The sequence below is a fragment of the Diceros bicornis genome, chromosome 28 (genome assembly GCF_020826845.1).
Source record: "Diceros bicornis minor isolate mBicDic1 chromosome 28, mDicBic1.mat.cur, whole genome shotgun sequence".
NCBI classification, from domain to species: Eukaryota; Metazoa; Chordata; class Mammalia; order Perissodactyla; family Rhinocerotidae; genus Diceros; species Diceros bicornis.
The window spans coordinates 12,274,459-12,296,899 of NC_080767.1; the positions used below are offsets into that span (position 1 = coordinate 12,274,459).

The 22,441-nt window shown below is 36.1% G+C and overlaps 1 protein-coding gene across 6 annotated transcripts in view; it reads left to right on the forward strand.

Annotated features, from left to right (window-relative positions):
* The window catches only part of LOC131393173 (cylicin-2-like), a 163,873-nt gene that overhangs the window by 66,531 nt on the left and 74,901 nt on the right, over positions 1-22,441 (forward strand). For 2 of the 6 annotated variants that reach the window (XR_009215883.1, XM_058523680.1), the window contains exon 1: positions 52-130. The exons of 2 other annotated variants lie outside the window; for them this stretch is intronic. Coding sequence is in view for 1 of the 4 variants with exons in the window: in XM_058523680.1 (XP_058379663.1) it covers positions 60-130 (71 nt within the window). In the remaining 3 variants the exon portion in view is untranslated. Of the gene's footprint in view, positions 1-51; positions 131-22,441 lie in introns of those variants that run through there. 2 more of the 6 variants (XR_009215885.1, XR_009215889.1) reach the window with 2 other exon arrangements.

Below are 22,441 nucleotides of genomic sequence, written 5' to 3' on the forward strand. Positions count from 1 at the left end.
AGGCCTCAGGGAGAACTCCAATGGCTTCTGTGTCAGCACGCCCGCACCGGGCCACAACAATGGCCACCGCCAATGTCCCAGTCCCTGGAGAGGTCTCACCCCTCACCGAGATGCACTCAGGGCCTATTAGGTGAGTCTCTTTTCACCACAGCACTGTGCACCTTTCTTTCTGGTGATTTTAGGGTGCTTTCTGAAACGGGTGAGTTTGCGTGCGGGCCCTTTAAGAGCCCGTTTTAGTTTCTTTGTGAACCGGGTTTTCTGGGGGTGCTCCCCAATGTTTCAGTAGCAGGCAAAGTCAGATATTATGCCACTGGTCTCAATTGTGCTGGGTCCACAAAATTTCCCCAGCGGGGGCTCTCCCGGGCTCAGGACCCCGCGCCTCCAGGGAGGGCTGGGTACCTGTGGGCTGCTCCCGGCGGCCGTGAAGCTGGCGGCTTGTGAAGGCGGCGCTTTTCCTCTCCAGAAGGGAGTCTCTGCCTCTTCCACCTCAGTTAGGATTGTCCGTTGTTGCAGGAGTTCCTCTCATCCAGTTTTCAGTTCTGTCTCAGGGGTAATTTTTCCACGAGTAGTTGTAAATTGGCTGTGTCCACGCGAGGAGGTGAGTTCCGAGTCTGCTTACACCGCCGACTTGACTTCCCCCCTCCACCTTTTAAAATTTAAATCTCTAGTTTCCCAAATAAGTATATACCACCCAGTGTGGCATTCATGCTAGAAGCAAAGGACATCTATTATTTTTCCTGACTTAATCCTAGAGTAACGAGGAGGGTCATTGTTAGAAAGAAGGGGAACATACGAAAGTCTCAAATGTTGGAAGAAGAGAAGAAAGGAAAAGTTCAAAGAAATCTCCAGTTTGGAAACCTCTAGTTACCATCTTGAGAACGGATTTATCCCCAAAGAAGCTGTTCTTTTTCTCATTTCTTATTTCCCTGTACTAATGATCTACAAAAACTATTAAAAAATAATTTAAAAAGTGAAGGACCTGTATGCTTGTTTTGATGGAATAAAGAAGAGAGAGAAGCTTAGAAGAGTGAGAAGCTTAGAAGTTTGCTTGCCACTCTATAGCCAGGCTTAAAAGGAAAAGAATCCCTCTGGTAAGGAGAGTAATGAGCAGTGAAATGACCAATTGTGAACAACAGATGGAAAATAGAAAAACAAAATTCTGAAAAAGTCCATCACCTAGATAATCAGTCTCTGAATAATTCATTGATGACCGAATTTCTTTTTCTCATTGCCTAAACATTTAGCAAAACTCACTGATGTTACTCCCATGACTCTCCTGAGGTCTCTTTTATCAAAACAAATGCTCTTCCATAATGGTCCAATACTAAGTAAGACAAGAACCAAGGAGGCTTTCTCCATTGGCGATTTTGCAGTCAGCTAGGTTTATCCCTGCCTCCTTCCTTTTGAAATGGTTCTATCTGATCCATCCCCACTACCAATCCCTCAGTCCATGCCATGTACCTCTCTCCTAGATTTTTGCTGCAATGTCCTAATTGTTCACTCTCACTCCAGTCTCCCTCGTTAACTACATGCTAACTACAAGAAAAGTCTTCTAAAATGCACATCTCTTTAAAAATGTCCCATATCTCTCCTTAGAGAAAGCAGTGTACTCCAAAATTTGTATTATTGCTTTAGACCTTTTAGCATTTAAGCACATTTCTTCTCAATCTCACCTTTTTTATTTCAATAACTAGGAACAACTCTAGTCTGCTTACATTCAAAGTATATTTTATATTTTTTATATAGACGTATAGATATTAAAAAAAAAACAAAAGAAATAGTGAGAGGACACTGTGGAGAAATACACTGACTGCCTTGACTTCATGCTTGGACCACAATGGATGAAAATACATCTGAACTTGAATTCCACGTTGGTCTATCCAAATAGATTGTGTTCAATAAGTCTGCATTTTAGCCTGAAAGTATGAAAGCAAAGAAATTGTACACTGACTTTTAACATAAGTTTTTAAAAATGTTGTCTTCTTGAAAAAGTTGAGCTATATACATAAATAATAGTAAGGCAAAATGATGAATTTCATGCCTGATTCCAATATCCCCAGAAGATAAAAATCTTGTTTGATTTTTCATATGTTACTTGAGCTGACAAGGCTGTGAAGCACTGCTAAACCTTTGAGTTCCACCAACTTGTTTGTTTATATATGAAATGTTTCCTCTACTTGGCTGACACTGAATTAACAAGGGAAAAACATTATATTTTCCTTCCAAATTTGGATTACTTTATTCTATTCTGTTTATAACTGTTTGAATTCCATTATCTTCTCTGATGAATGAGAGAATATTATTTTATTTCATTTAAGCTACAGATCTAAACCCACAAGATATTACATTCATTCTTTTTTTGTTTGTTTGTTTGTTTATTGCAGTAACATTGGTTTATAACATTGTGTAAACTTCAGGTGTACATCATCATACATCTATTTCTGCATAGATTACATCATGTTCACCACTCAAACACTAATTACAACCCATCACCACACACATGTGCCGAACTATCCCTTTCGCCCTCTTCCCTCCCCCCTTCCCCTCTGGTAACCCCCAATCCAATCTCTCTCTCTAAGTATTTGTTTATTGTTGTTATTATCTACTACTTAATAAAGGAAATCATATGGTATTTGACCTTCTCCCTCTGACTTATTTCACTTTGCATAATACCCTCAATGTCCATCCATGTTGTCACAAATGCCTGGATTTCATCGTTTCTTATGGCCGAGTAGTATTCCATTGTGTATATATACCACATCTTCTTTATCCATTCATCCCTTGATGGGCACTTAGGTTGCTTCCAAGTCTTGGCTATTGTGAATAACGCTGCAATGAACACAGGGGTGCATGTATCTTTACGCATTCATTCTTCAATAGAGAGAAAGCAGTAGGTTTTAATGATATGTAGAGGAAGCTGACAATATTTTAAAGCTCTGAAAGGTCATTGAAATGCCAATAAATGTAAGTGTAACAAAGTAATATGTGAAACGTAAACAAAAAAAGAAAGCAGCTTTTTTACTACTCCACTGCTTGAACTCAGTTACTTAGTTGGCAATTTGTATCTATCTGTATTACTGTCATTCCTCAAGTTTATTGTAATTAAATGTAAATTGATAGCTAGGCCTGAGTCTTCTTGAATATAACATACCCACTGTACATGTCAATGCCTGGCAGATAACAATTATTCTGTAAATGTTTATGTAATGAATTCTGTATTGGTTTCCTAAGGCTGCCATAACAAATTACCACAAACTTGGTGGCTTACAACAGAAATGTATTCTCTCACAGTTCTGGCAGCCAGAAGCCTGAAATCAAGGTGTCACAGGGTTAGGTCCTTCTGGAGGCTCTGAGGGAGAATCAGTTCTATGCCTTTCTTCCAGCTCTATTGGCTTCATGGCAATTATTGGCTTTCCTTGGCTTGTAGACACATCACTCCAGTCTCTTCACGCATCTTCACATCTTCTTCTCCCCTGTGTCTCTGTATGCCCCGTTCTGTATCTTATAAGAACACTCTCGTTAGATTTAGAACCCATTCTAATCCAGTATGGTCTCATCTCGAGCTTTACATTAATTATATCTGCAAAGACCCTATTTCCGGGAAAGGTTACATTCTGAGTTTCTGGGTGAGCATGAGTTTTTGGAGACTACCATTCAATCTACCACAAATTCCATAATGAGTTATTTCGGCTAAGCCATTTCTAACTTGTAGGCATTTTTTTCATCACTCTTATCTGAGAAAGGAGACTAATTTAAAGTATCAAATTTTGAGAGAAATCAAAATATATAAAGATAAAGTATAAATTACACTGAAAAACAAGGTTAACAAAGAACTTTTGAGACTTGAAATAAGAGCAATTGCAGAGAGCATGAAACACGTCAACTGACATATATTGAGGATAAAATGTAGTAAGAAATGAGGGCTACTAGTAAGACAATTCTTTAAAGATGTTTATCTTTTATCAAAAGGAGATGCAGGGGTGAGGATGATAGGAGTCTAGTAGAGGGCTCCATGGAATAAGGGAATCCATAAATAGATTTCAACCCATTTAAATGATAATTATATTATATTTTAGAGATTATATATATATATATATCTATTACACACACACATCCTATTAGTTCTGTTTCTCTGGAGAATTTTGACTAATACAAGTATTGAATGAGAATTAGAAAGAGATATAGATAATCCTTTTAGAATTTAGGGATTTTTATATAAAATGTTTAAAAAAATTTTTGTAGTGAATACTTGAAAAGAAAATACAAATTTCCATTAAAATATCACTATGAACTCTAATATATAATCAGAGGATAATAATAACTAAGAACTATTGAGAGCTTTTTATAAGTTTAACATTGTTTTAAGTGTTCTATATGAATTAAATCAACTAAGTCTCATACCAGCCCTGTGATGTATATACTAGTATTACATTATTCCTATTTTACAAATGGAGAAACTAAGGCAGAGTGGTTGCCTAACTTACCCAAGTTATATATATATATAACTGGCTATTAACAGAGCCAGGATATGAACCCAGGCATTTTGGCACCAGACCCTACATTCTTAAACACTGTTACACTGTCTCTCAATAGAAGGGCTGTGCTCAACTGGTGGGTGGGTGGCTAAAGTCTTCTATTCCTGGCTTACAAGGATACTGCCATATTTAATAGACCATAGGTGTATTAGTTAGGGTTTGCCAGAGAAACAGAACCAGTTGGATATATATGGATTTATAAAAAAAGATTTATTATTAGGAATTGGTTCATGCGATTATGAATGCTGAGAAGTCCCAAGATCTGCTGTCTGCAAGCTGGAGACCGAGAAAAGCCAGTGGTATACTTCCAGTCCAAAACCAGAGGCCTGAGACCCAGGGGAGCCAAAGGTTCCAGTACAAGTCTGGAAGCCTGAAAACCAGAAGCACCAATGTCCGAAGGCAGTTGCAGATGGATGTTCCAGCTCAAGCAGGGAGCAAACTTGCCCTTCCTCTGCCTTTTCATTAATGGACTGGATGATGCCCACTGCCTTGGTGAGGCAATCTTCTTTACTCAGTCTACTGATTCAAATTCTAATCTCTTCCAGAACATCCTCATAGAGATAACCATAAATAATGTTTTACCAGCTATCTGAGTATCCCTTAGCTCAGTCAAGTTGACGCATAAAATTAATCATCACAAAAGGGATCCCAGTTAACTAGAAAGCATGAAGAGGTTTTACAAAAGTACCGTAGAAAATAGGACCTTTATACACGGTTCTGGTGTTAACTAAAGTATTAGGAGGAAGGACTGAAGACAGACACTCAGAGCAAAAGAGAACAATGAAAGGACCCAAGCAGTTGTTAATAATTTAACCTCCTGGAAGGTGATTCTGCTATGATGCAGATTTTTACAACAGCCTAAACTCTACCAGTTTCAATGTTTTTCTCAAAGAGACATTATAGATTTTGAGTAGAAAGCTTTTCAGGAGAAATGATATTCAAAATTGCATTAAACACACTATGATGCAGGCTGGAGGTACTCTCAATATTGGCAAAGTTTGGTTTCTAATGCAAAGGACTAGATAACCAAAAGATGGTATTGAACTTGTGGAAGCTTGTGCAACGTTCTGTCACAATCTTTCTTATCTAGAATACAAAGGAGGGATTCTGGTGGTCATAAAGGGAACTATGAGTAACAGGTTCATCAGCATCAAGCAACCACTAAAATTTAAGTTTCATGGCTGACTTTTAATCATCACTTTCTTAGAGACTCGGGAAAAGGTAGTTACTTAGCATGTGTTGGTTGAATACATAAGTAAATTGTAGACTGTGACTGAAATTCCAGTGCATCATGGTAAAAGAAAATCATATATGTTGAAATCACATCAAAGCAGTAGAGACGGCTGTTATTACAAGTGTAGTAGAACGCAAGCGCCTTAGTGCACTGTGCCTGGTGACTTTAAGGTGAGACGAGATAGTAACAACACTATGCCTGCCCTGTCTTTCAAACTTGATTACCTTAGTTTAGGTTTGATGAGGAGTGAAGGCATCTACAGAGGACACCTTGTTGAAAGAAAGTCACGTGGGAAGCAATATTGCATAGTATTTAGTAGTACAGGCTTTAGAGCTAAATTTGGTATGATTCCTATCTCTCTTACGGAAAAGGAGTTTGGACAAGCCTCTTCTGTAATGTGTGGATAACAATGCCCCTCTCACAGTTGGATGCTATGGTACAGTCTCCTTTAAAGGTCAATGGCTTAAAACCCAAAAGCTGTGCATTCCTCTTTCTGCAAAGCTCATAGTTGAAGCCAGGTTTAAACAATTTAATATTTCATATTAAAATAAATGCCAAAGGGCACCGGTGTGCATTGGACATAGTTCAATTCCTCTTTACTACTCTCTACAAGGAGATGACAGCTCATATAAAGTACATGGACACTTTTATTCATATTATTTTTGCAATTGTAATAATCATTATAGTCAAAGATTTAGAACAGAGAAAAAAAGACCTACCTCTTGATATTGTGCATGGTGATCTATTTTACATTTTGTAGCATATACTTTCCTTACTTCAAATGACATCAACATTGGAAGAAATGAGCTTTTTAAAAGAAATCATAGCACAGATAAAACAAAAGAAAAAGGCCATTTCATTCTGGACAGAAAAGAAAAAACAAAAGTGGGAAATCTTTGCTTGGAATTCAACAAAATCTCATGAAGGGACCTAACAATGAACAGGAAAAAAAAATAGCAGAATAAAAACTAGTTTTCTCATAGTTGTAGTTGCAATAAAATCTGACACAAGATTGCTTGGCTAAGAAAGTAAATGCAACTTGATGAATGATGCAGAGGTTAATGGTCTAGAAACTCCAGGACTGCAGCAACACCAGACAGAGCATCTTTCTAACCCAGAGAATATGCATCATGATTAGAAGTCAGAGAAACACAAATTAGTGGCAAAGACACTTAGACAAAGATGACTTTTGGTAGGATGTGCCAATTGAGAGGACACAGTGACAATAGAGAAATCAAAGAAAATATCAAGGTTCTATGTGCAAGTTAAAATTAGTTATTAATTCCAAACAATGAAGAGCAGATTTCATTCACTAGAATAATTTATTTCCTAGGAATTCTGAAGATAGATGCTGTCTTTAAAAGATATCTATTATTGAGATACAAGATGTTGGAAGCATCAGAGATATGCTGAGATATAAGATATAAGATGAGCAAGCAGCAGAGATAATTAAAGTATATATTGAGATATATTGAAAATAAAGTTCTCATACTGTAAAAAACTTTGACCTTTACCTTAACAAATTAATAAAATGGCATTAAAATGGGAGAAAGTTAATAAATGTTATAAACATTGTTTTGTTAGCTGTACTCAGTGTTCTAAGTTGGAAGACATGTAATTTATCTATTATCCTAAATCTGTTCTAGTTAAATAGAAGGCAGGGCGTGACATAAATTTGTGAATATAATATGTATCATTTTATCAGGCAAAAGGAAAGCATCAGATTTCAATATATCATTTAATAATACATAATCTTTAACAAAGTAAAAATTTTTTGGAATAAATTTGAAAGCTATATTGAAATAAATCTAATTCCTCCTACTAAATTGTTTTTCAAAAGAACTGGCAAATACGGAAGTAAGGTAGAAAGACCATAATTAAGGAGACAGGCAGATATAGGATCAAATACATTAAATATCAAATAGAGTAATATATAAAACGGAGTAAATATGTCAAAGAGTAAATATAGCATTTAGTGTAGCCCTCTCCACCTTTGTTGTGCAAAATAAAGTTTTTTAGGATGTTTTCTTTTTTTTTTTTTTTACATGAAAGAATGGGTAGTATTATTCAATTAGTAAGCATGAGAAATAAAGAGATATAAGCTATAGTCCTATTCCCACTTTCTAAATAGGGAAATGTAAATAAAAGAACAACTGTAATTTACCATGTAGAAATAAGTAACTCTAGTTCATTTACTCCCCCTCCCTGCCCTTACAAACCCCAATAATATAAACACTGCTGTCCCTAACTTCATCACCATATGTGAAAGTGTTTCCAAGGAGCATGCCTAGGGGATAAATTGCTAGGCCAAAAGGTGTGTATATCTTTATTTTTACGGAATATTGCCAAACTACTCATGAAGATATTGTACCAATTTACCTCATTTAAGATTCTCCTCCATGTATATTAGCAAACTATTAAAATTATTCTTCTCACAGCATTTCTCAATTGGAGTTTCTTATCTGAATCACAGAACACAGAAAATGAATTGAGTGGCTATCTTCTCAATTCTCCCAAGGATGGAATATAACTAACTAGTACCATTCTAAGTGGACTGGAGAGAAGTAAATTCATTACGTATGTTCAATGCCTTAGGGGAGTATATCTTAATCCTCTCCTGAACTCTGATTGAGAAAAGTTGTATTATGGGTGGTAAGTGATATCCTGTTGAAGAATTAATTTGCATTTTGCTGATTAGTAATGAGTTTCACTCCCTCAATTCCTATATATGCCAAGTTTTCAATTAGACCCTCTCTACCTGACGTTAAATTCCAAATTCCTTTCACCATCCATCCTACTCCAACTTAACCTGATCTACTTCTCTCTCTTTTTTTCATAATACTTACACCTTCTAAAACACTACATAATTATTTATCATTATTGTGCTTATTGACTAGTTCTCTGCACTAAACATAAGCTCACAATGCCAGTGATCTTTGTATGTTTTTTCACTGATACAACCTAAGCACCATTATGTGGAAAATAGTAACTATCCAATAAAGAGTTGTTAAATGAATGAAGATTGGACATCTTTTCCTACTTATGGGGCGTTCAACTTTCCTTTTCAGTGAACTTTGTGTTCATTTATTTTGCCTACTTTCAATTTTTTAATTACTCCTTAGGAGTTTTAATATAATATGGATACTAATCCTTTGTGGTCTTGAGCGTTGAAAATATCCCCTGCTAGTTGCATGGTTGCTTCTTTTTAATGGTATCATGTGACATACAAATTTATTTTCCATTTAATCCAATTTATTAGTGTTTTCTATGATGGGTATTACTTTTGTGTCTTGTTAATCCTTATCTTCATAGGTGCAATACAGATTATTGACACTATATATAACAAATTTTAAAGTTTACTTTTCAACTTCACTTATTAATCAGACTGGAATTCATTTTTCTGTCGATAACAATAAAATAATTCAGTACATTTATCTATTAATATAACCAATTCCTTTGCATGTTTTATTGAATGATCCACTTACCTATTAATCTGTAATTCCATGTGTGGTTTACATTAATTTTTTACATATGCAAGGATTTGTTTCTGGTTTCTCTATTCCATCAGTCAATTTGTATATACCTGAACTAATAGAAAGCCTTCAAAATTACCATAGCTTTATGATAAATCTTAATATCTTGTAGAGTGTGTTCCTCTTCTGCTTGAAAATATTCTTCATTCTTCCATAAATTTTTAGAACCAGTTTGTCAAGATCCATAGTTTTTGTCCACTTAGATATAAATGTATATATCTTCTTTGATCTTAAAGGTGTTACAATAAAATGTATAGGGTTTTTTTTTTCCCATAACAGACCAGCATACTAACTAAAAAAAAACATGTTTGAGCAGCTGATCATGATTATTTAAATTTATAGTATCTAATATTAACACAGCTGAGCAAACATTCTTCATTTAGCATTTTTTTCTTTTTAAAAATTATATTGAGGTTAAATCCACATAATATAAAACAATTTTAACATGAACAAATAACTTGAACAGTGTATGCACAATACTATACAAGCACACCTCTAGCTAGTTCCAAAACATTTTCATTACTCTAAAGATTACCACATACCTACTCACCAGTCACTCCTCATTCTCTCCTTCCCCAGCCCCTCTCAAACATTATTCTATTTTCTATCTCTATGGATTTACGTTAGGAATGTAAATGGTATCATATCATATCATATATGGTATATATCATATCATATAAATGGAATCATACAATATGCAACCTTTTGTGTCTGACTGCTTTCACCTAGTATAATGTTCTCAAGGTTTATCAAATAGTAGCAAGGTATCAGTACTTCATTCCTTTTTGTGGCTGAATACTATTCTATTGTATGAATATACCACAGTTTGTTTACGTGTTCTTCCATCCACGGACATTGAGTTGTTTCCACCTTTTTGTTATTGTGAATACTGCTACTATAAACATGTGTTTATAAACATATTTGTTTGACTAACTGTTTTCAACTCTTTTGAGTATATACCTAGGAGTGGAATACTTGGGTCATATAACAATTACAGGTTTAATGTTTTGAGGAATCACCAAATTGCTTTCCATAGCGGCTGCAGCATTTTACATTCCCACCAGCAATGTGTGAGGGTTCTAATTTCTCCATATCCTCATTAATGCTTCTTATTTTATTTTATTACAGCCATCCTAGAGAGTGTGTAGTGGTATCCCATGTGCTTTCAATTTGCATTTCCCTAATGATTACTGATGTTGAGTATCTTTTCATGTGCTTGTTGGTTATTTGTAAATCTTTTTTGGAAGAAATTTCTATTTAAGCCCTTTGCACATTATTTTGATTGGATTGTTTGCTTTTTTTGATGAGCTGTAAAGAGTTCTTTATATTTTCTAAATACTAGGCCATCATTAGATTTATGTTTTACAAATATTTTCTCTCCTTCTGTAGGTTGTCTTTTAACTTTCTTGATAATGTCTTTTGATGCACAAGTTTTTAATTTTGATAAACTCCAATTTATCTATTTTGTTTTTGTTGTTCATGCTTTCAGTGTCATAGCTAAGCATTCATTACTGAATTCAAGGTCATAAAGAATTACTCCTATGTTTTCTTCTGAGAGTTTTATGGTTTTAGCTCATATTTAAGTTGTGGATCCATTTTGAGTTAATTTTTATATATAGTGTGAGGTAGGCATGCAACTTCATTCTTTTGTATATGAATATCCAGTTGTCCACTACCATTTGTTGGAGAGATTATTCTTTTCCATTGAATGATCTTGGTAGCCTTGTTGACAATCAACTGGTCATAGATGTATGGTTTTATTTCTAGACTCCCAACTCTATCCCATCGGTCTATATGTAGATATTTATGCCAATACCGCACTATTTCGATTATTGTAGCTTTGTAATAAGTTGTGAAATCAGGAAGTTGAGCACTTCGTCTTTGTTCTTCTTTTACAATATTATTTTGGCTATCAGGGACCCTATGCAATTCCACATTAATTTGAGTTTCAGCTTTTCCATCTCTGCAAAAATGGCCATTGGAATTTTGATAGGGATTGCATTGAATCTATCGTCAGGGAAGAGGGAGAATCCCCCTCTGCCCTTTCCCTTAAGGTTCTTACAGCTGGCCAAATAATTAAAAAACAGGTTAGCAGGAGAAAGTAATACCAAGTTTAACAACATGTATACAAGGGAGAAACCAGAGAAACTCAGTTTCTCAACAAATGGCAAAGGCTTTCACTTTAAATACTATCTTCAGCTAAAGACAAAGGAGGATGTTGGGGAGGGTAGTGGTTTGGGATTTCCAAGGGGAAGAAGACAATTCATATGGAGAGGAAAATGTAAATGTTTGTCAGACAGTTCTTTACAGGGCCACCTATAGAGAATGTGGCCAGAGAGACAGAAATCACAGTAATCAAGAGTATGTAGATTTAAGTCCTCTCCTTTTCATACTGATAAAGAGTTTCTACAGATAAGGTGATCCCCCCCTCTTCTCAGTACACACAGGGAGATACTTTTACAAATGTAAATATTCGGTAAACAGAACTTTGAAAAGAATGGGCTTAGCAAGGACCCTGCCAGTCTGTCTATACCCAGAGTTAAATTCCTTTAAGCAGTTAGTGGGGGAGGTCAAATGTCCATCAGAGAAAATAATCAAGGTAAAGAGACATATTTCAGGGTGGCCAATTTTGATCTCCTACACTATAGATTGCTTTGAGTAATATTGCCTTCTTAACAATATTAAGTCTTCTAATTAATAAACTTAAAATATCTTTTCATTTACTTAAGTGTTCTTCAATATATTTGTAGTTTTCAGCATAGAAGTCTTACTTCCTTGATTAAATTTATGCCTAGATATTTTCTTCTTTCATATGCTATTGTTAATGTAATTTATTTCTTAATATTTTTTTCAGAATGTTCATTGATGGTGTGTAGAAACACAACAATTTTTGCTTGTTGATCTTGTATCCTTTAACTTTCATAAATTTATTAGCTCTAGGAAATTTTTGTGGGTTCTTTAGGATTTTCTATGTATAAGATCATGTCATTTGTGAATACAGATAGTTTTACTTCTTTCCAATTTGAATGCCTTTTTTTAAACCATGTGCAAGGTACTTTTTATTTTATTTTATTGAAGCATAGTTGACATATAGTATTATATTAGTTTCAGGTGTACAACATAGTGATCTGATGTCTATATACATTATGAACTGATCACCACAAAAAGTGCACTAACCATCTGTCACCATACAAAGCTATTACAATATAATTGATTATATTCTCTATGCTGTAAATTACATCCCCATGACTTATTTTATAACTAAAAATTTGTACCTTTTAATTCCCTTCACCTAGTTCACCAATCTCCCCATCCCCCTCCCCTCTAGCGACCACCAGTTTGTTCTTTGCATCTATGAGTTTCTGTTTTGTTTTGTTTTTTAGATTCCACATACAAGTGAAATGATATGGCATTTGTCTTTCTCTGATTTATTTCACTTAGCATAATACCCTCTAGGTCCATCCACATTGTCACAAATGGCAAAATTTCATCCATTTTTATGGCTGGGTAATATTCTATTGTGTATGTATACCACATCTTCTTTATCCATTCACCTATCAATGGACACTAAGGTTGCTTCCATATCTTGGCTGTTGTAAATAATGCTGCAATGCACATAGGGGTCCATGTATCTTTTTGAATTAGTGTTTGTGTTTTCTTCAGATAAATACCCAGAAGTAGAATTGCTGGAACGTATTATAGGTCTATTATTAATTTTTTGAGGAACCTCCATAGCATTTTCCATAGTGGCTGCACCAATTTATATTCCCACCAACAGTGTATGTGGTTTCCCTTTTCTCCACATCCTTGCCAACACTTGTTATTTGTCATCTTTTTAATAATAGCCATTCTGATAGGTGTAAGGTGATATCTCACTGTGGTTTTGATTTGCATTTCCCTGATGATTTGTAAGGTTGAGTATCTTTTCATGTGTCTGTTGGCCATCTGTATGTCTTCTTTGGAAAAAGGTCTATTCAGCTCCTCTGCACATTTTTAAATCAGATTGTTTGTTTTTTTGATATTGAGTTGTATCAGTTCTTCATATGTTTTGGATATTAACTCCACATTGGATATATCATTTGAAAATATCTTCTCCCATTCAGTAGGCTGGCTTTTCACTTTGTTGATGGTTTCTTTTGCTGTGCAAAAGCTTTTTAGTTTGGTATAGTCCAATTTATTTATTTTTACTTTTGTTGCCTTTGCCTGAGGAGACAGAACCAAAAAATGATTGCTAAGATTGATGTCAAAGTGCTGACTGCCTATGTTTTCTTCTAGGAATTTTATAATTTCAGGTCTTATTATTTTTTTTTTAATTTTTTTTTTCCCCAAAGCCCCAGTAGATATTTGTACATCATAGTTGCATATCCTTCTAGTTGCTGTATGTGGGACGCGGCCTCAGCATGGCTGGAGAAGTGGTGCGTCAGTGCGCGTCCAGGATCCGAACCCAGGCTGCCAGTAGCGGAGCGCACGCACTTAACTGTTAAGCCACGGGGCCAGCCCGTATAATTTCAGGTCTTAAATTTAGGTTTTTAATACATTTTGAGTTTATTTTTGTGTATGGTGTAAGAAGCGGTCCAGTTTCATTCTTTTGTGTGTAGCTGTCCAGTTTTCCCAAACAGCATTTATTGAAAAGATTGTCTTTTCCTCACTGTATATTCTTGCTTCCTTTGTCATAGACTAATTGACCATGTAGCATGAGTTTATTTCTGGGATTTCTTCTTTTTTTTTTTTTGTGAGGAAGATTGGCCCTGAGCTAACATCTGCAAATCCTCCTCTTTTTGCTGAGGAAGACTGGCCTTGGGCTAACATCCATGCCCATCTTCCTCCACTTTATATGGGATGCTGCCACAGCATGGCTTGACAAGTGGTGCATTGGTGCGCGCCACAGATCCGAACCAGCGAACCTCGTGCCGCCGCAGCGGAGCGCGCGCACTTAACCACTTGCGCCACCAGGTCAGCCCCCGGATAAACTTTTATATGCTCTACATATAAAAAAAAAATAACTAAATAGTTTACATCCAAGGAACTTATTGAGATAATTAGACATTTTTCTCACTTTCCTTAATGTAAACCATACCAGAAATTAGAAATTTCTACAACACTTATAAAAGACCTTAATATATATAGTCAAGAAAAAGATATCTTAAAGAAAATTCATAATATTGAGCAGTAACGAAAAAATATTTTCTTGTGACTATAATTTTTGCTTTATATGGCCATTAATCTGTTTGAAAATTTCTTCCCATCAAATATCCACAGAAAGCATTTGAACCACTCACCTTCAATTGAGAAGAAAAACTTTTGAGAATATATTGGTGATTAGAGTAATCAGTTTAAGTTCTTTAGGGAAATACTGCCTGCAAGAAAGATGTTAAAAATTGGAGAATTGTGTACCATTAAATTGAGATATTTCTTTAACAGCTTAAAAGAGAAGAACTGTCAGAACAAAAGAAAATTAAAGCTAAATGTGCATCAATCATTATTTTTAGGCATCTTTTTTTTTTTTTTTTTTTTTTTTTTGGTAAGGAAGATGGGCCCTGAGCTAACATCTGTGCCCATCTTCCTCTATTTTGTATGTGGGATGCTGCCACAGCATGGCTTGATGAGCAGTGCATTGGTCTGTGCCCGGGATCTGAACTCATGAACCCCAAGCCACTGAAGCTGAGCTTGCGAACTTAACCACTATGCCACCGAGCCAGCCCCTCCATAATATGTGGCTGGTAAGGAGCTCTCAAATTTATTAAATGAGAATAGAATAAATATGTGAAGACAATGCAAGAAAGCATAATAAAATAAATCAACATTATAGACAAGGATATAGTAATTAAAGTTTGCAAGTTCCATCTAGGTATGTGACTTATTAGATCTATTTGGAACTATTAAAACCTTTATTAAACATAAGTTGTACTCCTGATTCAGTGCTCTGGACAACAGTCCACGTGATGCACAGTAAGGACAGCTTGTGATTCTTAGGATTTTGAGTATACACTTGAGGCTGGGTTAGAGCCCCAGCCTTCTTTGTTTGAAAATTACCATTGGTTTAGAACATGGGAAATTTTCATTGAGATCTCATTTGATTGAACTTTGGTTCTTTGACATTTACAGTACTTTCTTTGTAGAGATTTTGCTTGGATTATTTTAGTTTGTAGAGATCTCTAAGATTTTCTTTCTCTGTTGCTATTATTTTGGTGCCTCCCTTCCCCATTGGAAATTCTCACTCTTCTGATTCTCCTAGTCTGAAGACTGGCTGACCATATGCTCCATCACTATGGCGCTAACTCTGTTTCCTTCTTTGTTGGCATGATTTGACTAAAGATAATTTGGCATTTCAATGGCCACTTTGGGGGTAGTTAGGTTCTCCCCAAATTAGCTTATGTAAGACCTTTCCCTTTTCATCCCCTCTGCTCCTTTTCCCATCTTTGATATTACCTTTGGGTCCCCTAAATCCTTTGATATGTCCTCCTTCAAAACCTCTACCTTCTCCAGCCCTCTGTTCACTCTTGCCAGATCTTTCCTTCCCACCCCAGCCCCTCAGCTTTCTTTAGTACTTGAACTTTCGGCCCCTTACCCCCATCAGGGGCTCTCAAGGGACTCAGGAACCCCAAAGCAACCACTGAGGCTGAAAAGGCTAACTGAAAACAGTCTGTATGTTTTATCCACTCCACGACCTTTGGAGACACCCAAATGCCCACTTGGTGTCTCCTCAGTTCCTCCCCACAATTTTACTCCACAGCCTCCACAAGATTACACATCACGGGCAAAAGAAAATCTTAAACATCTCCATCATAAATATTGTTGGGAAGCTTTAGCCTTCATATTAAGCAGCTAACCTCAACTTATCCCATCTTCCAGAAGCATAATTCAGATAAAAATATAAAGTGGGGCAAAGACAAGAGCCAACTCCTTTATATAAATAAGTTTTGTATTACTGTGTTTATGAATGACTCAGCTAAAATTTTAGAATGAAAGCTATATGATCACTATTTCTCTGTCTGTATGCTTATGATGTTTTTGTATATATGCATGTTATGCATATGTGATATTATCCTACCTCTGGATGGTATTATCAAATTAATTTATGAAATCTCTTAAAGGATTTCATAAAGGAGATCTTTTCTAATTGGCTTAGCGATAAATAAGTACTTATATAAATTAAATATTCCTAAAACTTCTAGAAATATAGAAATTAACACAAATGCTTTTTTCAAGTACACATAATTTAGGTGAATCTTTGGGAACTAGGAATAGGTTAACATTTTTGGTTTAATAAAAACAGCTGGGCTGCAGATGGTCACCTCCTCGTTGTATCCTCACTTGGCAGAAAAGAGGTAAGAGAGCTCTGTGGGGTCCCATTTATAAGGGCACTAATATCATTCATGAGGACTCCACCCTCATGACTTATTTACCTCCCAAAGACCCCACATCTTAATACTGTCACTTCAGGGGTTAGGATTTCAACATATGAATTTGGGAGGGACACAAATTGTGACAGGAGCACATGAACATAAGCATGCATTACTTTGGGCTCTTGCAGAGGTGGATTGTAGAATATGCTGTCACTTCCCACCCATTTTCCCTCAGGACCTACCATTGTGAGGACTCAGTGATTCAATTTCCAACTATTAGCATATGCATCTGTTTTCCTGAAGAATTTCTGTGCCAGCTAAACCTGTTATATCTGTGCACTCAGAAGACAGAAACACTGAAAATTTAACAGCCCCTGGGAATAATACTGCTTGATGTGGTATATATACCCCAGTTCCTTGCCCCTCGGGAGAAATAAGATATCTGCGATGGTAACATGGCTGACCGCAGGGCTTGTATTTGTTTTGTTCACTGAGGTAGCCTGAATGCTGAGAATAGTGCTCAGCACCAGTAGTCACTTGATCTTTATAAAACCTGGCATATAGTAGAGGGTAGCTTATAGTCCATTCTGTTACATAAATTAATTGATGAATAGATTTTCTACAAAATGACACATAAGTCAAAAGACAGTGCAAAGACCTGATGACATATGTCTGTGAATTCTAGTAAAACTATTGTGTTTTGGGGCCAGCCCGGTGACACAAGCAGTTAAAGTGCACGCACTCTGCTTCAGCGGCCCGGGGATCACAGGTTCAAATTCCGGGCGCGCACCTATGCACCACTTGTTAAGCCATGCTGTGGCAGCGTCCCATATAAAGTAGAGGAAGATGGGCATGGATGTTAGCTCAGGGCCACTCTTCCTCAAGAAAAAAGGGGAGGATTGGCACCGGATGTTAGCTCAGGGCTAGTCTCCTCACAAAAAAAAAAACTATTGTGTTTTTGGTTGTTGGTGGTGGTGGTAGGGAATGGATAATACTTGCATTACTATAAATCACAGTAACTTAGTCAGCCATTGCTATTGTCGGGGGAAGAGGGAGAATCCCCCTCTCCCCTTTTCCTTAAGGTTCTTATGGCTGGCCAAATAATCAACAAGACAGGTTAGCAGGAGAAAATAATACCAAGTTTAATAACATGTATACATGGGAGAAAGCAGGGACACTGCGTTTCTCAACACAATAGCAGAAACTCTCGTCTTAAATACCATGTTCAGCCAATGACAAAGGAGAATTTTGGGGGTTGGGGGAGTCAGTTACAGGAGATTACCACTAAAGCACAGTCAACAAGAGTAAGGTTTATTATGCAGCCCCAAGGCCTCACCTTTCACATTGATAAGTCACTAGAAATGAGCTCATCCCCCTCTCTTCTCAAAACAGAGAGGGAGATACCTTTACAAATGGAGATTTCCCTTATAAATGTAAATGATTGTCTGGCAACTCCTCGCAGGGTCATCCAGAGAATGTGGCCAGAGAGACAGAACTCCCGATAAGATGGGCTTGTTGGTGCCTTTTCTATTATAACATTTACCCTACGTTATCTTTACAGCCATCATGATAGATCTGTTCCAGGAAGGAGTTACTATGTCAAATTCTTTAGGCAGTTAGTGGGGGAGGTCAAATGTCCCTAGAGAAAACAACCAAGGTAAAGAGAGAGATTTCACGGTGGCCATATCTTGATCTCCCACACTATGGTGAAGAAAATATGCATGGAGTCTCTAGTCACTGGAGATAATACAATCAAATTTACAAATAGTTAATAGTTGTAATTAAGTGAACCTGCCTATTGATCTTTGCTTATCTTACTATTGAGTAGTGAAAAGCAAGACTGAATATTCTCCTCTTGTTTTTAGACACTCAGTTGTCTGAAGGCAAAGGGACAGAACTAAGTGATTTATGAAGGTCTCTTACACCTCTTTGAATAAAAGCTTAGCCCAATCCCAATTAAATTAAATGCAAGGAGAAGTTCTAATTTAAAATAGAATTGTTTTTATCAGCAGCCTATATTGTCTCTTCCAATTTCTATGATATCTCGGAGGACATAAGAAATAACAAAAACAAACACAAACAAAATATCTACAAAGCCTTGTTACTCACAAGTAAGATGACATAAAACATAATGTTAGAATTTTGAAGAACTCTTACAAATAGACAGATAAAACTGAACTGAGAAAATGATGACCTGAGCTCTCTCATGGCATCCACAAGTGTCACCTCATAAAACAGAATACTTTATAAAATATAGAAAGAGGTTTCGTACTCTACCCATCTCTTCCTCTGACTCTGAGTTCCAGGGCTTGGAAAAAAAACAAACAAATAAAGAAACATAAATGAAAAACTGCGCAGCCTTGTCTCTATTGTACGGGTAATATGGTTGGAGAAGTCTGAATCCTGTGTCTTTCTGTTCTTCCCACAGTTTTTCTGTATTCACTCAGAGAGAGCAATTTCTTCAAGGAAGACAAGTAGAAGACACTTATCCCACCATAAGTGTGTGGAGAGACAGAGAGGCAACTAGTAGCACTTTCTGCTGGAATGCAATTAGTTCAATGCATCTGAGGACACATCCCCAAATCTTGGTGAAATTTCGCTTCTAAATATTTCACAATCTTTTCTACTCCACTGTTTTCCCCCAGACACTTCACCACTGCAAAAGCTTCCTAACATCCCTAACTCCTTTCTTCTTTTAAGCTTCTTTTTCCCAAAGACCTTTTGAAATGCATATCTTAATAGATAAATCCTTTTTTAACAGCATTCAATGGCTTCTCAATGGTCTTAGAAATAAAGACAAACAGCTTATGAGGACCTTAAAGGCATGGCCCCACCTACCTACTGAGACTCCTCTCATGATCCTTTCTACCTCCTCTTTGCACCTCAGTGACACACACTGGTATTCTTTAAGTTCTCTGAATGACATCCTCTCCTCGGCCTAATGTCACGGCATAAATATTGCCTCCACAGGGAATTTTTCCTCCTACTTTCCCTTTCATTTAGATCATGCGCAGTCCCTCCACTGGGGAAGACTTCCCTGACCACTAAAACTAGAGCAGTCTTTTCTATTCTCTTATATTTACATCTCTTATGTTATTTTCAATTATCTACTTATGTGACTGTTTGATTATTGTATTTTCTGCACTCCTTTCCATGCATACTCCAGGAGATCAGAGACTGTGTGTGTTTTATTCACCATTTTGTCCTCAGTAATTAACACAGTGCCTAGCACTTGGCAAATAATATATATGTTGAATGAATGAATGAATGGAGGTAACAGGAAAAGCTGAGGTTCTATAAAGTAAATCTGCATTAGATGAAGCCCTGCTAAGAAAATTATAATTCTGCACACCAAGCTTCACCTACAGTTGTAAATCAGAAAAAGAGAATCGTCGTCTCAGAAACACAGATAGAGAGGAAACAAGGGAAGTTAACACATCATATCAAAGGATTCTAATTATATATAACTTATTCTAGGACAACTTAATGTTCAACATAAATAGCCTAGAGAAAGTTACCACAGAATACTACACTGAAAGAACAGAATCAAAGCATACCACTGAAAATTATCCATTATAGGTTCAAGTATAAAATTAAAATACTACTGAATATTTAGTAAGTTTTAATAGAATAGAATGAGAAATGGCTGTATTAAACATCACCAGAAAGCCTTATGGATAGGACCAACTCAGTTGAAAACTTGAAGGTTTGAGATGAAAGCACAAAATAAGATGATAAACATGATGAATATGCAAGGAAGATTACAAGGAAAGTAAACATGTAAGAGCACACATAACAGGAATACAGTAAAATACATTTCCAAGTAAGGAAAATGAGACATGAGACTGATGGTCATTAATATCGAAAATCCACATTACGTGTATAAATAAAGCAAATTATGAACAAAATACTTGTTAGAAAATAGGCACAAAACTATCATTCTGTGAAAGTGATATCATTATCCTAGAGATTCATGTCCAGAACTGTGAAGGTTCAGAGATTTTAATGAGCTTGCCACAGTTGCATGGATTCTGGCAGAAGACAGGATACTCCTGGGTCAGAGACAAGGTACTTATCATAGAACAACATGAGGCATGAGCTCCATGTTTGCATCACTTTCTCTTACCTCCCAAGTCCCATAAGTGTGATGTGGAGTATGTAGATGCTGCACACAAGTGGGTTAGTGTTACAGCAGAGGAAGCCAAAGATTATGAAATATCAATCCTTTAAAGAAGACTTCTAGTAAATCTTCCAAATCTTTTTCTTTTTACCTTTTGACCCCCTTCACTCATTTCTCCCACACACCACCCCCTGTCTCTGGCAATCACCAATCTATTTTCTCTACCTGTGAGCTTGGTTTTTTTGGTTATTTGTTTAGATTCCACATATAAGAGAAATAATATGGTATTTGTCTTTCTCAGTCTGACTTATTTCACTTAGCATAATGCCCTCAAGGTCCATCCATGTTGCCACAAATGGCAAGATTTCTTTCTTTTTTATGGCTGAGTAATATTTGATCATATGTATGTGTGTGTATATATATATATAAATACACACACCACAATTTTTTTACACACATACACATATACAATTTTTATGTATTTGTATATGTATATATGTATACATATACATACATATATACATATACACATACATACACATACCACAATTTTTTTATCCATTCATCTATTGATGGACACAGGTTGTTTCCATATCTTGGCTATTGTAAACAATGCTGCAATGAACATGGGGATGCACACTCTTTTTAAGTTAGTGTTTTCATTTTCTTCTGATAAATACCCAAAAATGGAATTGCTGGATCACATGGTAGCTCTATTTTTAATTTTTGAGGAACCTCCATATTGTTTTCCATAGTGGCCGCACCAGTTTACATTCCCTTCAGCAGTGCACAAAGGTTCCCTTTTCTCCACATCCTCGCCAACACTTGTTATTTCTTGTCTTTTTGGTAATAGCCATTCTAACAAGCGTGAGACGAGATCTCCTTGCGGTTTTGACTTGCATTTCCCTAATGATTAATGACGTTGAGCATCTTTTCATGTACCCATTGGCCATCTGTATGTCTTCTTTGGAAAATTTCTATTCAGATCTGCTCATTTTTTAATTGGATTGTTTCTTTTTTTGCTATTGAGTTGTATGAGTTAATTATATATTTTAGATATTAACTTCATATTGGATATATCATTTGCAAATATTTTCTCCCATTCAGTAAGTTGCCTTTTCAGTTTGTTGATGGATTCCTTTGCTGTGCAGAAGCTTTTTACTAAAATGTAGTCCCACTTATTTACTTTTGCTTTTGTTGCTCTTGCTTTTGGTGTCAGATTCAAAATATCATTGCCAAGACCTATGTCAAGGAGCTTACCACCTCTGTTTTCTTCAAGGAGTTTTATGGTTTCATGTCTTATGTTTAAGTCTTTAATCCATTTGGAGTAAATTTTCCTGTATGGTGTAAGATAGTGGTCAAGTTTCTTTGTTTAGCAAGTGGCTTTCCAATCTTCCCAATCCCATTTATTGAAGACACTGCCTTTTCCCCATTGTATATTCTTGGCTTCTTTTTCAAAAATTAATTGACCATATATGCTCAGGTTTATTTCCGGGCTATTTAGTTCCATTGATTTATATGTATGTTTTTTATGTCAATACCATACTGTTAATTATTATACCTTTGTAATACAGTTTGAAATCAGGAAGCATGATGCATCCAACTTTGCTCTTCTTTCTCAAGATTGCTTTGGCTATTCAAAGTTTCTTGTGATTTCATACAAATTTTAGGGT